The sequence below is a fragment of the Sorex fumeus genome, unplaced genomic scaffold (assembly GCF_029834395.1).
Source record: "Sorex fumeus unplaced genomic scaffold, SorFum_2.1 ptg000086l, whole genome shotgun sequence".
Lineage (NCBI taxonomy): Eukaryota > Metazoa > Chordata > Mammalia > Eulipotyphla > Soricidae > Sorex > Sorex fumeus.
In genome coordinates this window covers 11,933,226-11,948,890 of record NW_026606143.1, presented here as the reverse complement: position 1 = coordinate 11,948,890, position 15,665 = coordinate 11,933,226, and the positions used below count along the sequence as shown (strand labels likewise).

The 15,665-nt window shown below is 45.4% G+C and overlaps 1 protein-coding gene across 1 annotated transcript in view; it reads left to right on the top strand.

Moving 5' to 3' along the window:
- The first annotated feature begins 286 nt into the window (after positions 1 to 286).
- Positions 287 to 15,665, top strand: part of LANCL3 (LanC like family member 3) — a 142,102-nt gene continuing 126,723 nt past the window's right edge. Inside the window, exon 1 of the mRNA XM_056131189.1 lies at positions 287 to 909. Within this exon, the coding sequence (XP_055987164.1) occupies positions 337 to 909 (573 nt within the window). The 5' untranslated portion in view covers positions 287 to 336. The remainder of the gene's footprint in view (positions 910 to 15,665) is intronic.

Sequence of the window (15,665 nt, the reverse complement as noted above, 5' to 3'; positions counted from 1 at the left end):
GGAGAGGCGGCCGAGCTGCGGCGGCGCAGGAGGGGGCGGGTTCGGCGAGGGCGCGGCCTCTGGGAGGGGGGCGTACGTCGCGCATCCCCCGCGCTCGCCCGGGCCACTCGGGAGCCTCGCGGCAGCCTGGTGCCCCACTTGGCAATCTGCTCCGTGCCAGCTTCCTCGCGCCCGCCTCCTCTTGTCACCTCCCGTCTCAGCCTCCTCGCTTGGTCCTCGCCGCATCCGGCGCCAGCGCCGAGTGCCTCGGAGAGCGAGAGGTGGTGCGCGGGGCAGCCGGGCGCACCCTCCAGCGGACCCCCTCGCGCGGCACTTGGGGCGGCACGGGCAGCGGGCATGGATAGCCAGCGCTGCTTCGCCAACCGCTTCGATGACTACCAGGGCAGCCTGCTGGGGGGCCAGTGCGAGGAGACGGTGGCGCCCTTGGTCACTGCCACCATCGAGCGCATCCTCCAGGAGATCCCCCCGCTCGGGGGCGGCGCCGAGGCCGGCGGGGCGGCAGCCGCGGCCAGCTGCTGCCAAGGGGGGCTGTACAGCGGCGTGGCCGGGGTGGCCTATATGCTCTTCCACGTCTCACAGAGCCCACTCTTGGCCGCGGCTCGAGAGCGCTACCTGCGCTCGGCCAAGCGCCTCATCGACGCGTGCGCCCGCGCCGAGGAGTGGGGCGAACCGGACGCCGACACCCGCGCCGCTTTCCTGCTCGGGGGCGCGGGCGTGTACGCCGTGGCCACGCTCGTGTACCACGCCCTGGGCCGGTCTGACTACGTGCAGCCGCTGGCCAAGTTCCGGGCTCTGTGCGCCGTCTGCGCGCCCGTCTCCTTCCTCGAGTGCGGCTCCGACGAGCTGTTCGTCGGCCGCGCGGGCTACCTGTGCGCCGCGCTCGTGCTCAAGCAGAAACTCGCCCAGGAGGTAAGGCAGCCCCGGCCGCCGGGGGGCGCTCGCCGCCGCCCCGCTTCCCCTCCCAGAGCGCTACCCCGGGCTAGTCTCCCCCGCTGCTTTGTTACTCTTTGTCTGGCGTCGTCGCTTCTTCACTCTCACGAGGGTTAGCTCCTGCTTTTATCTGCCCGCCCTCCTCTCTCAGACTTTGGTCTGTTGCGATCTCGCGGTTTTGTGCTCGGCGGGTGTTTTACCGTAAGCGGGGCCTCTCCCCAGACGCCTCTTTGCCCATTTAGGCTTCCCGAGACTGACGGTTTGGTTGGTCCTTTCAAGTCAGATAAAAACGCCTCAACAAAGAAAGGGAATTCCCCTTCCTTTGACGCCCCTTTCAAAAGCTGAAGCTCCCTGGGTTATTTGAGTACTGGGAAAGTGATGGAAGTTTTGGGTACTGCTGATGATGCTTGCCTTGTTGCCCTCGCTAATGTGGGCAGAAGTTGCTCCGGAGAGACCTGGGTTTGCAACTCAGAATGACTGCCCAGCTGTAGGTCTGACGTGCTGTGTTGCTTACGATTCATCCCCCTCCCCACCCACCCCCGCCGCTCGTGTAAAATGCAGGTCTGATGGGGGCATATCCTTTAAAATACAAAAATGTAAACCTAACTCTATCCCACCATGGTTGAATGCGCAGGGGGTTGGGTCCCCCCCCCACCATTTTAAAATGCATACTCAGGGTTGTCCGGATGAGAGTGTTCTTGAGAGAGCAGCTTTTCTTAATGAATAGCTTTCCAGTGACTTGAAATGAACTGGAATTTACAACTGTACTTCTCTCACAGTCCCTCACATTCTCTTTGCATACCGTGTGTGGGTAATAGAAGCTAGTGTGCCAGTTCCTGTGGTGTAGGGTGCATGATCTCTAAGGAATCATCATAACTAGAACTGAGAGAGGTACTTTCATTCATAACCCACTAGAACCAGATATTGTTCGAGGGAGGAAGTGACACATTAAACTTGGCTGTCTGGGTGAGCAAGGCGTTTGAAGGAAAATTAAAGGTACACTGTTTTAGAAGTGTAATTAACTTAGATAACCTCTCTGGAGGCTAACTTTATTTTTCTTTAATTTGTAGCAGGTGAAGTTGATTCAAGTGAGAAAAAAAGATTTCTAAAGAATTTGCACTGTGCTGACAGGGCAGCAAAGGTCTGTGTGACAAAGTTGTCTTGAAATAGTTCACTGGGCCTCTGAGTCACTGTTATCTGCTAGCAGTTTCCCAAGGGCCCTTCCAGTTGTATAAAGCCTTTCAAGAGGCCACAGACTATTTACATATCATTTGCATTATATTTGCATCTGCTCCTCTGTCCTTTCAGTCCAGTGGGTAGGTAGTTTTCAATTTTTTTTTTTTTTGGTTCAGGGTGGAGGGTACTGTTTTCCTTAAAGTTGCTCCTTTTCATTTCTATGCCTTGAGGCATTTTCTCCACACTGGAATGGCAAAGAACTGGAAGCCGATTGATCTGTCACACAGGTGGAAGTCCCCGAGCTGGTGGCCCAGATTGATACACAAGATCAGTATTAAACCCTCTCATTGACCTTCCGAACAAGCCAGAATAGTCTTTTTGCTGTAATCCAGTTGAGGTGTTTTGACCCCTGCTTCCTTTCAGAAAAGAGAATAAGCTCCAAGGGTTTAAAAACAAACCAAAAAGCAGTTCATAAACTGAGTGAATCCATCTCTGTTCCAGCGTCAAATGCAGAAATTCAGAAAGTTTAAGGTTTCCAAGGTGCAGGGCAGGGACCAAGCAGGTTAGGATGGAAGCCTTTTGAAAGAACTTGTTTTATGCGCCACCCCCGCGTCCTAGTTAGCATATGACTTTGCCCTCAGTAGATGATACATAAACCTTAATTAAATTGAATTGCAAACTTCTGTCATTTCTCTATAAATCTGTCATTATGTCCCGGGTTTCTTTCCCTCCAATGTCATTCCTGTTCTCTTTCCTTTGGCAGTTCACTCAGTTATCACCCTAGTCAGTACCTCCCCACACTACTTGGCACGTCTTTGGCACCTTGTAAATGGCTGAATGAATGAATCATCCTTTACTGGGATTAGTACAATGTTCTCTGAGCTGGATTTTCCTACTCAAGCCATTACCTCTCCTCTGAGAAAACAGTCTTCTAAAAAACATTGCTCAAAGTCCTGCAGTAGCTCCCTATTACCTTTTCTCCAGTCACATCTCCCAGTAAAAGCTACTTAAAATGGCTGACAATGCCTCACATGATCTGGGCCCTTCCATACCCACTGCCCATCTTGCTTGCTCTGCTTCAACCACACCGGTCTTCTTGCTGCTTCAGGCATTCTCTTGTCTCGGGATATTTGTACTAACTGTTCCCTCTGCATGGAATCTGCATCCCCTAGCTATTTTTAAAGCTAGCTCCCTGACCTTGCACATGCTGTTACTTTCTCCGTGAGTCCTGCCTTGTCCACCCTATCGGGAATTCTGCCCGTTTCTTACATCGTTTTATTTCTTGTGTCTACTTATATCTTCACCAGTTAGAATGTAAGTTCAACAAATGTGAAAGGTTTTGTTTCATTGTGTGCCCCCAGAATTAAGACATTGCCAATCACATATTTTGATTCACACACTGTGTGTGTGTGTGTGTGGTAATGCAAATATTGTCTACTCTGTTGCTGGCTCTATCACTCAGTTTTATGGTGTTCTGTATACCAGTATTGTCCTTTTTGGTGTTATTTTAGAAATCCTTTCTCACCACTAAGGTTTTGGTAAATGTAAGTTAGATGACTACCGGTTTCTTACAAATTTTTCCTCAGATCAAACTTAACCATTAAACCAGTATTTCTTAAACTTAAATAGAAGCATTGCTTCTTTAAACATCACAGCAATTATCTACAGATTTTGTTAATAAAACAGATTTTGATTCAGCACTGCTGGGGTTGGACCTGAGAAACAGGTCCCAGAAAAATGCTAATGCTTCTGGCCCTGGGACTACTCTTTGCATAGTGAGGCAATATAGAGCCACATCAGTGTTGGCATCATACCAACAACATCTTTTAAGGTATGCTTTAACACACCGTTCTACAAAGCCTGATATATTTATTTAAAGGTTATAGTTTAGAATACTGATGACTATATTCTGGCATGCATTCATTATACGGACCCACAAGAGAAATTCCTCTCAGGCCTTAGAAATTGTAAGAGCTGTGCTCCTCCTGGCAAGTGTTTTAAGTGTTAAATCTTCAGAATATAACTTTGTGTAACTGAATTGCTCACTTTATATTGACTGCCCAGAAGTATATAGAGGATAAACATATTCTCAGAATATCAAATCTATAGAGATGTACAGAGAGACAGGTTTATAGAGATGGCAAGAATCAGTCTGTCTAGAAACAACACTCAGAATGAATGGTCCATGGTTGGAAGCCTGCCTCAAGGGCTGGGGGAGAGAATAGTTGGGACAGAGAAGGGATCATTATGACAATAATGATTGGAAGGTATTGTTCCAGATTGGAGATGTGTGCAGAAAGTGGGCAAATGACCAAACATGATGGTGTTTCAGTATCTGTATTGCAAATGAAAAATGATAATGCCCAAAATGGCGGAGAAGGAGTGAGAGGGAGAGGGAAAGAAAAGTGCCTGCCATAGAGATAAGCTTGGGGGGGGGTGGTAGCAGCAGGAGGGATACAGGGGATATTGGTAGTGGGAAATGTATACTGGTGGAGGGATGAGTGTTGGAACATTGTATGACTGAAACTCAATCATGAAGGCTTTGTAACTGTATCTCACAGTGACACCGTGATTCAATTAAAAAAATTTTTTAGAGAATCATCTGTCCAGGTAATACATTTTCATTTAACTCTGCCATCCTTGAAAACTCAAAAGAAGTAGATTAGAGGGTTTGTTTAGCAGAAATCCTTGAGAGTTGGGACACTAAAGTTCTAAGAAATCAGGCCATACTTGCATTGAGTCTATTCTACTTTCTACTGATTGGTAGGAAGGTCACAGATAAAGGAAGTTAGTGTGGTATAGCGACTAATGGGAGACCTAGGGGCCATAATTAAAACAGTAAGATTGCTAATCGGTGATCTTTGCGAAAAGATTTTGTACCTCAGAGCCTCAGTTTTCTCAGAAAATAGATGAATAGGGACTAAAGAGATAATGGAGCAGGTAGGTGCTTGCTTTGCTCATAGTTTTGATCCCTTGCACCCCAAGCCTTCCGGGAGTTATCCCTGAGTACAGAGACAGGAGTAAGCCCTGAGCACTGCCAGGAGTGGTCCCAAAACAAATAAAAAAAGATGAGTGATAGTTTCCTCAATATTTATTCACTGAATGAACATCAGATTTCCTCGTGGTATCTTGCTAGATGTTAGGATTTACTGGTGAAGAAAAATCTATACAGTTGTGTTATTATATGTGCTCTGAAGTAACTGGGGATACAGGAACTAATCTGGAGTGAGGTGGAGAAGAACTTGGCATCAGTTTGTGAGGAAGGCTTCTCTCTGTGAAGTGATGTGCCTGGTTCATCACTGAAGCATGAGAATGAAGTAGCTACTTTAAGACATTTTAGACAAATAGAACAGCAAGGACAGAGACCCTAAGGGTAGGAAACTGGAGATTTCAGATAAATGGAAGGCTGCCTGCATGGCTAAAGCAGAGTCGCCAGGAACAGAGTGATAGATGTGTATAGGAGCAGGTAGGCACTGATAAAATCAGAGCCTGCCAAGCCAGGTCAAAGTTAGGAGTTTACACTTGTTTCAGGTTTCAACAGGGAAATTTCACCTTACTTTCACAAAGAACACCCTGATGTTCTATATGGACCATGAATTGAGCAGTAATAAGGGTGGCATGAGTGGATATGGTCACAAGGGTGGTTTCAACCCCTTTTATGCCAAGAAATCCTTTAGAAATCTAGTGAAACCTACCGTGCCTCTCTTTTTTTGCTTTTTGGGTCACACCCAGTGATGCACAGTGGTACTTCTGGCTTTGCACTCAGGAATTATTCCTAGCAGTGCTCAGGGGACCATATTGGATGCTGAGAATCGAACTTGGGTCACCCGCATTCAAGTCAAACACCCTACCTGCTGTACTATCGCTCCAGCCCCTACAGTACCACTTAAATAACACTCTAGATGCATTAAGCACACATAGGATTATCATGGAAACCATTTATATCAGCATACCATTACAATAATGCTTTTTAAAATATGTGATAACAAGATCTTACAACAGGCCTAAGTATTACAGTGCTTTGAAGCAGTTATGAGGGGCAATGATATTTCAAGATATCATCAACAACCACACTGTGATACGAATATATCTGTGACTTCTATAGGTGGCAAAGTCAGAAGGACTACTAATTGTTTGTGGTCTGCATTTGTAATGAAAGGACTTGCTAAATAGTTTTACATTTGAGAAAACAGAGACGTGATTTTATTTTCCCAGCCAAAGGGTCTGATCTGGAGGTTACTTTGATGATTCACCCTAGCTTAAGTGTTTGACACATAGTAGATGCCAGATGAAATCAATGTTAATTCCTTTTCTGTCTACTAATAGAAAATCAAAAGCAATTCTAACCATCACATAGAAAATTAGACCCAAAGTAAGAAATCTATCTTCCTGCCACAATTTGTTGTTGCTACTGTGGTGCTCAGGGACCTCACCTGGCAGAGCTTGTGGGGGTCACATAGCACAGGGGATCAAATCCAGGGCCTCATCCACGCAAAGCATGTACTCTACCAATTTAGCTCCATACCCCCTGTACAATGATTATAGAAAACATGACTGCAAGATTGCTCATTGTGTCTTAGCTCATTCCTGAGGTAGGTAGTTGGCAAGTGTGTGAGTGAGTATGCGTTTAGCTGAAGATTTTAGAATATCAAATTAAAAAGGGTCTAAATAACAGGGATGATTATTATATCACAGGGAGCATAGAGGTAGGCCTTTCCAGGATTGGTTCAGTAACTCCTTTAGGTCATAGCCTACGTCCTTTCCAATCTTTTCCTCTTTTATTCTCAGTGTATGAGCTATATCACTCTTCAAGCTTGTAAGATTACTGCTGCCATTTCAAGCTTTGTGTTTTCACAAAGCTGAAATAAAAAGAGAGGATGTAAAGCTTTTTTTCTTGCATCTTTTATTATTCTTTCCTTGAAGAAATTCCCTTCTGACCCATTGCTTAACATTTAGTCACTGTCCACTTTGAGTTTCGGGGAAAGGAGACTGGAAGGCCAATGTCCTTTACTTTTTGTTTTTTAGCCACACTTGGCCTGTGCTCAGGGCTTACTCTTGGCTCTATCATGAGGGATCACTCCTGAGGGTGCTCAAGGAACCATTTGGGGTGCCAGAAATTGAACCCAGGTCAGCTGTATGCAAGGTAAATGCCTTACACTCTGTACCATCATTCCAGTCCGTCTTTTACTTATAGCCTCTCCCCTTTGATGCAAGTTTTGATTAGACAAGAGGCAAGTGGAATGACGATTGAATGGTTGCCAGTGTCTGCTCCTTGACATACCATGACATGACCTCCCACTTCCTTTTCTATTGTAACTAATGATACAGTGAACATAAGGATGCAGATAATCTTTTGAAGATCCTGTTTTCATTTATTTTGGGCTGGAGCAATAGCACAGCGGGTAGGGCATCTGCCTTGCATGCAGCCAACATGGCCGACCCGAGTTCGATTCCTCCGCCCCTCTCGGAGAGCCCGGCAAGCTACCGAGAGTATTCGATATGCCAGACACAGTAACAACAAAGTCTCCAATGGAGACGTTACTGGGCCCGCTCGAGCAAATCGACGATCAATGGGAGGGCCTTTACTTTACTTTTACTTTACTTTGGATAAAATACCTTTAAAGTGGGGTTGCTGGATCATATGGCAATTCTACTTTCCTTTGTTTGAGGAAGCTCCATGTATTTCATAATGATTGTTCAAATTTACAGTCCCAACAACAGTACATAAGGGTTACTTTTTTTCTACATCCTCAAGAATACTTGTTATTTCATCTTTTGTTCTGGGAGGGTGCATACCCAGAAGTGCCTAGGGCTGTACCCTGCTCTGTACTCAGGAGTCACATCTGGTGGTGTTCAGGGGATCATGCCATGCTGGTACTCAAACCCAAGTCCTCCAGTATCCAAAGAACATGTCCAGCCCATTGAACTATCTCTTATGACCCTCTTCTTATATTATTGTAATAGGTAAGAGCTGATTTCTCACTGTGGTTTGATTTAAATTTTCCTCAGAGCTCTGAATTTTATGAACCCATTGGTCATATATATATATATATATATATATATATCTTTTTGGGAAAAGTCTAGTTGCTCCACGAACTAGACATTTTTTTAATTTTATTTTTTTTATTAGTGAAACACCAAGAGGTACAGTTATAGACTTACAAATTTTTGTGCTTCAGTTTCAGTTATACAATGATCAAGTACCCATCCCTCCACCAGCATCCATCCTCCACCAACACAGGTCCCAGCATCCCTCCCACCCCCCATCCCCCCAATCCCACCCTACCTCTGTGGCAGGTCATTCCCTTTTGTTCTCTCTCTCTCCTTATGGGTTCTTTGGTTTGCAAGAGAGGCACTGAGTGGCAATCATGTTTGGTCTATAGTCTACTTTCAGCATGCTTCTCCCATCCTGGGAGGATCCTCCCAACACCCTTTATTTGGTGCTCCCTTCTCTATCTGAGCTTCCTTTTCCCCTAGCACATGTGGCTGGCCTCCAAGTCATGGAGCAAAATTCCTGGTACTAATCTCGGCCACTCCTGGGTGTTGGTCTCCCATTATGTTACTTTATGTTCCCCAGATGAATACAATCTTTCTGTGTCTATCCCACTCTTTCTGACTCATTTCGCTTAACATGATACTTTCCATGTAGTACCACTCTATGCAAATTTCATGACTTCATCTTTTCTAACAGCTACATAGTACTCCATTGTGTAAATGTACCAAAGTTTCTTTAACCAGTCATCTGTTCTCGGGCACTCAGGTTTTTTCCAGATTCTGGCTATTGTAAAGAGTGCTGCAATGAACAAACAGGTGCAGATGTCACTTTGACTATACTTTTTTGCCTCTGTGGGATATATTCCCAGGAGTGGTATTGCTGGGTCAAATGGGAGCTCAAATTCTAATTTTTTGAGAATTGTCCATACTGTTATCCAAAAAGGTTGGACCAGTCGGCATTCCCACCAGCAGTGAAGGAGGGTCCCTTTCTCGCCACATCTGCGCCAGCACTGGTTGCTTTTGTTCTTGTGGATGTGGGCCAGTCTCTGTGGTGTGAAATGATATGTCATAGCTGTTTTGATCTGCATCTCCCTGATGATTAATGATATAGAGCATTTTCTCATGTGCTTTTTAGCCATTCGGATTTCTTCTTTGCAAAAGTTTCTGTTCATTTCCTTGCACCATTTTTTGATGGGGTTGGGTGTTTTCTTCTTGTGGAGTTCAACCAGTACTTTGTATATATCCTTGATATCAACCCCTTGTCGGATGTGTATTTGGCAAATATCCTTTCCCATTCTGTAGGCTGTCTTTGTATTTTGGTCACTGTTTCTTTGAGGTGCAGAATCTTCTTAGTTTAAGATAGTCCCATTTATCTATCTCTGTTTTCACTTGCTTGGCCAGTGATGTGACATCTTTGAAGATACCATTAGCTTCAGTGTCATGGAGGGTTTTGCCAACTTTGTCTTCAATGTACCTTATGGATTCCGGTCTGATGTTGAGGTCTTTAATCCACTTTGATCTTACTTTTGTACATGGTGTTAGGCAGAGATCTGAGCCAACTTTTTTGCATGTAGCCATCCAGTTTTGCCAGCACAATTTATTAAAGAGGCTTTCCTAGCTCCACTGCACTTTTCTTGCCCCCTTATCGAAGCTTAGATGATCATATGCTTGGGGGGAGATGTCAGTATATTCAACTCTGTTCCATTGGTCTACAGCTCTGCCTTTGTTCCAGTACCATGTTTTTTAAATTATTACCGTTTTGTAGTAGAGCTTGAAGTTAGGGAGGTTGATTCCTCCCATTTTCTTTTTCCCAAGAATTGCTTTAGCTATTTGTGGGGGCTTATTGTTTCATATAAATTTCAGGAGTGTTTCCTCCATTTCTTTGAAGAATGTAATGGGTATCCTTATAGGGATTGCATTGAATTTGTACAGTGCTTTGGGAAGTATTGCCATTTTGACAATGTTAATTCTCCCCATCCATGAGCAGGGGATATTTTTCCATTTCCTCGTGTCCTCTTTTATTTGCTGAAGTAGCATTTTGTAGTTTTCTTTGTACAGGTCCTTTACTTCCTTAGTTAAGCTGATTCCTAGGTACTTGATTTTCTGGGGCACAATTGTGCATGGGATTGTTTTCTTCATGTCACTTTCTTCTCTTTCACTATTTGCGTATAGAAAAGCCATGGATTTGGGGGGAAACTAGACATTTTTTGGGGGGGTTGGGAGACAATTTTATTTTTTTTCAATTTCTGATACCAAAACTTGATACAATCTTTTTTCCCAGTGGTTGCCACTTAGATCTCATGTTTTTAGTTTCTTTTTTTTTTCATTTTTATTTATTTATTTATTGAATCACCGTGGGAAAGGTTACAAAGCTTTCAGGTTTAGGTCTCAGTCATGCAAATATCAAACACATTTCCCTTTACCAATACTTATTTTTTACCATGAAGAACCCCAATAAAACCCCACCCCCCACCCCTCCCAGTCCCTGTGGGGCAGATGAATTCTAGTTAACACTCTATCTGCTTTGATTAGATTCATTGTTTCAATAAAAGATTCACCACTATTATTTAGAGTTTAATGCCCCCCCCCATCAGACATGTTGAAAAAGCATTGTGAAGTGATTTGCTTTCTACAGCTGGGTTCAAGAATTAAATGTTGGTTTTGGATTTCTGCTATTTTACTTATTGACCCTGCAAGTATTTCTACTGAAAGTCAGATAGTTAAGAAATTGGTTTCTGTGCTCTGGAGTCGTGGCCGTGCTGGAGAGCCGCTAGTGGGGGGCAACTGGTTGCCTTGGTAGGGCGTGAAGGGCGGACCAAAACGCCCCCCTTCCCATGAGGTTTTAGTCACCCCCACTCCCCCGGCTCATACCTGCTGTCCACAAGGCTCCCATGCGGCCGCCATCTTTCTTTCCAGAGAGGAGAAGGCGACTGGGGCAACACCCTTTCCCCTCTGGACAGACACGATGGCCTGGATTAACGCATAGTCCGTTCACTTTTCTGCTCCAAGCTGCTGGGTTCTGCATTAAGTCCTTGTGCTTCTGGGGCCGTGGCCGTGCTGGAGAGCCGCTCGTGGGGGGCAACTGGTGACCTCGGTAGGGCATGAAGGACGGACCGGAGCGCCCCACTACCCATGAGGTTTTAGTCGCCCCCACACCCCCGGCTCATGCCTGCTGTCCACAAGGCTCCCATGTGGCCGCCATCTTTCTTTCCAGAGAGGAGAGGGCGAATGGGGCAACACCCTTTCCCCTCCAGCAGACTTGATGGCCTGAATTAACGCATAGTCCGTTCACTTTTCTGCTCCAAGCTGCTGGGTTCTGCATTGGAAATCCTTGTGTTTCTGGGGCTGTGGCCGTGCTGGAGAGCCGCTCGTGGGGGGCAACTGGTGGCCTCGGTAGGGCATGAAGGACGGACCGGAACGTCCCCCTTCCCATGAGGTTTTAGTCGCCCCCACACCCCCGGCTCATACCTGCTGTCCACAAGGCCCCCATGCGGCCGCCATCCTTCTTTCCAGAGAAGAGAGGGCGACTGGGGCAACACCCTTTCCCCTCCGGACAGACATGATGGCCTGGATTAACGCATAGCCCGTTCACTTTTCTGCTCCAAGCTGCTGGGTTATGCATTAAGTCCTTGTGTTTCTGGGCTGTGGCCGTGCTCCAAACTTAACTATGATTTTCAGAGAGAAACGTTGGGTGGTTTACTTCCCATGGTTCACTTTGTACATAGAGAGATGTCCTAGTTCCTGCATACTCGAGCTGTGCTTGTAGAGGCTTCTGGTCACCGGGGTTCCATCTGGGGGAGGCAGGATGCGGTACCTACCCCATCTGGGACTTCCCGATGATCTCGGCTCTTTTTGGAACCTGTTTTTTTTTTCCCTTCGGGATCTGTGGATCCCGCCCTCCATGTAGTCCTTCTCTTCGGCTGAATGCTTTAAAGATGGCGCTGGGGGGCGGGCTGTGGGCGTGACTTCCGGAATCTGAGGTTACCTGGGAGTTGTAGTCCCGGCAGATTTGAGGCAAAGTCCTAATTCCCGCATACTCGAGCTGTGTTTGTAGAAGCTTTTGGTCACCGGGGTTCCATCTAGGGGAAGCGGGATGCAGTACCTACCCCATCTGGGACTAGACTTCCCGATGATCTCGGCTCTTTTTGGAACCTGGTGTTTTTTTTTTCCTTCGGGATCTGTTGATCCCGCCCTCCATGTAGTCCTTCTCTTCGACTGAATGCTTTAAAGATGGCGCTGGGGGACGGGCTGTGGGCGTGACTTCCGGAATCTGAGGTTACCTGGGAGTTGTAGTCCTGGCAGATTTGAGGCAAAGTCCTAATTCCCGCATACTCAAGCTGTGCTTGTAGAAGCTTCTGGTCACCGGGGTTCCATCTGGGGGAGCCGGGATGCGGTATCTACCCCATCTGGGACTTCCCGATGATCTCGGCTCTTTTTGGAACCTGTTTTTTTTTTCCTTCGGGATCTGTGGATCCCGCCCTCCATGTAGTCCTTCTCTTCAGCTGAATGCTTTAAAGATCGAAACTAGACATTTTTTAACAAAGTTTTTTTTGTTGTTTTGCTGGTGGGTTTTGTGAATTCTTATATATGTCGGATATCAACCTCTTATCTAAAATATGGACAACAAATAATTTTTTCTATTCCATAGGTTGCCTTTTCATTTTATTGGTTCTCATTTTTTGTTTTGAGCCACCGCAGGCAGTGCCCAGGGCTTTCTCCTGGCTCTGTGCTCAGGGACCATTCCTGGTTCTGTGGATCAAACCTGGGTCAGTCACATGTAAGGCAAGCACCCTAAAACTCACTCCAGCCCCATTTTTTCCCTTTTGGGTCACACCTGGCGATGCTCAGGGGTTACTTGTGGCTTTGCACTCAGGAACCACTCCTAGCTGTGCTGAGGGGACCATATGGGATGCTGGGAATGGAACCCGGGTTGGCCGTGTGCAAGGCAAACGCCCTACCCACTGTGCTGTAACTCCAGCCCCAAGCCCCATTTTGTTGAGTCTTTTGTAGCACACAAGGTTTTAGTTTGAGCTAGTTGCACTTACTGTTTTTTCCTTTTCTTCCTTGTGCATTTGGTATCGTAACCTGAGGATAATTTTTATGACCAATGTCAAGGAGGTTTTTTCCATACTCATGTTTTACAGTTTCAGATTTTTATCCTGAAAGTCTTTTAACCTTAATTCTTTACTATATTTTAAATTAATGTAAGAAATGTGTCCAGTTTCATTGTGCTGTATTGATGTATCTAGTTATTCTAGCACCAATTGTTAAAGAATCATACTTTCTGAATGAGTGTTCTCTATTCAACTATTAAATATTAGTAGACTGTATAAGTTGGTTTATATCTGGGTATACTGTTGACACTATTCTATTGGTATGTCTATCTGTATGTCACTATCATACTGTTTTGGTTACTATAACTTTGTAATGTGGTTTGAAATAAGAAATTATGATGCCTCCTGTTATATGTTCTTTAGAAAATTGCTTCATCTATTTGGGGTCTTTCATGGCTACATAAATTTTTTCAGATACTTCTCTATTCAGTGGAAAATGCCATTGGAATTTCGATAGAAATTGCATTGGTTACTTTGGATAGCTAGACATTTTAACAATATCTTTTCTTATCCATGAATATAGAATGTCTTTCAATTTCACTTAATCACTTAATCACTTAATCCCCGTTATTCATCGATTTATTCGAGCGGGTGCCAGTAACGTCTCCATTCATCCCGGTTGCGTGCTAGCGTAGCCCAATGGTATCTGTTCGTTTTAGGAACATGTAGAGCCTCAAACCGATCATTTAGGGTCTTGACGAAGAAGTCTGACCATCTTATAGGTGGGCGTCCACGTGATCTTTTGATGTCTCGTGGAATCCAATCAGTAATGGCTCTAGTCCAGCGGTTGTCTATAAACCTCATTACGTGTCCAGCCCATCTGATTTTTGATGTCTTGGCAAATGAGACAGCGTCCCTGATTCTTGAGCGTTGACGAAGATCAGAACTCCGGATTCTATCTCTCATTTGAGTGAATCGTGATATTCCAAGCATAGTTCTTTCGATTCCTCTTTGAGAGACCCGAATAGTGTTCTCATCCTGTTTTCGTAGGGTCCAGGTCTCTGAGGCATATGTTAATGCAGGAAGAATAGTGGAATCAAAGAGATGTGCTCGTAGCTGGAGGTTCTTTGTCTTTTTAGTTATTTCTTCAATGCTCTTGAAGGCATTCCAAGCCGCTCTCTTCCTCCTGCGCAACTCAGGTGCCAGGTCATTCATCATGTTGATTTCTCGACCTAGGTATATATAACTGTTGCATTCGGAGATGGTGGTTCCATTGAGAGCGAATGGAGCGTCAGGAACAAGGCTGTTTCTCATAAACATTGTCTTCGCAAGATTCAGCTGTAGTCCGACCTTTCCACATTCACGGTCAAAGTCGTTCAGCATTTGTGCCGCTTGGTTGATGTTTGGTGTTATTAGAACGATGTCATCAGCAAAGCGGAGGTGGTGTAGTTGCCGACCATCTATCTTCACTCCCATGTTTTCCCATTCCAGCCGTCGCATGATGTTCTCAAGGGTGGCACTGAAGAGTTTTGGTGAAATGGTATCACCCTGCCGAACCCCTCTCTTGATATGGATGATTACTTCTTTGTAGAATGGTGAGATCTTGGTAGTGAATCCGCAATAGAGCCCACGGAGGATCCTGATGTATTGGGCTTGAATGCCGTGATTGGCTAGGGCTTCAATGACCGCTTCTGTCTCAACAGAATCAAAGGCCTTCTTTAAATCAATGAACGTTAAACAGAGCGGCATCTTGAACTCCCGAGAAACCTCAATGAGCTTGGTTATTGTGTGGATATGGTCGATGGTGTTGAATCTTTTGCAGAACCCGGCTTGCTCGCATGGTTGTCCTTCATCTAGTGTTCTGCTAATCCTATTAAGGATGACTCGAGTGAATAGTTTGTAGATGACAGACAATAGGCAGATTGGGTGATAGTTGCCAATGTCGTGGATGTCTCCTTTCTTGTATAGTAGTACAGTCTTGCTGGTTTTCCATTGGGATGGAACCTTGCATTCAGACAGGTAGCGTGTGAAGAGGCGAGCCAATGTATTGATGAGTACTGATGGTAAGTTCTTCAGGTGTTCAGGTCTGATCTTGTCTGGGCCAGGTGCTCTTTGTTTCTTTACCGAAGAGATGGCATGTTGGATTTCGGAAGGGAGAACATTGGGAACGACATAGCCATCATGTGGTATGTGGTATGTGGGCAAGTGGATGTGGCTATTAAAGAGATCTGAGTAGAAGTCATGAATAATCTTCTCCATTGCCCTTCTGGAAGATGTGATAGATCCATCATGATGTCGGAGGGCAGTCATCTTGGTTTTGTAGTTGGTGAAGGACAGGCGGGCATTACGAATGTTTTTTCCAGCTTCTGCTGCATCTACCAGTACTGCTGCTCTCCTGTTTTTGAGGTCATCCTTGATGGCTTCTCTGCACTGTTTTGCCAGTTCGGACGTTTGCTTGTGGTTGCCTGAGGCACGTGCCAAGCCACGTTGGCGAATAAGTTCAAGAGTGTT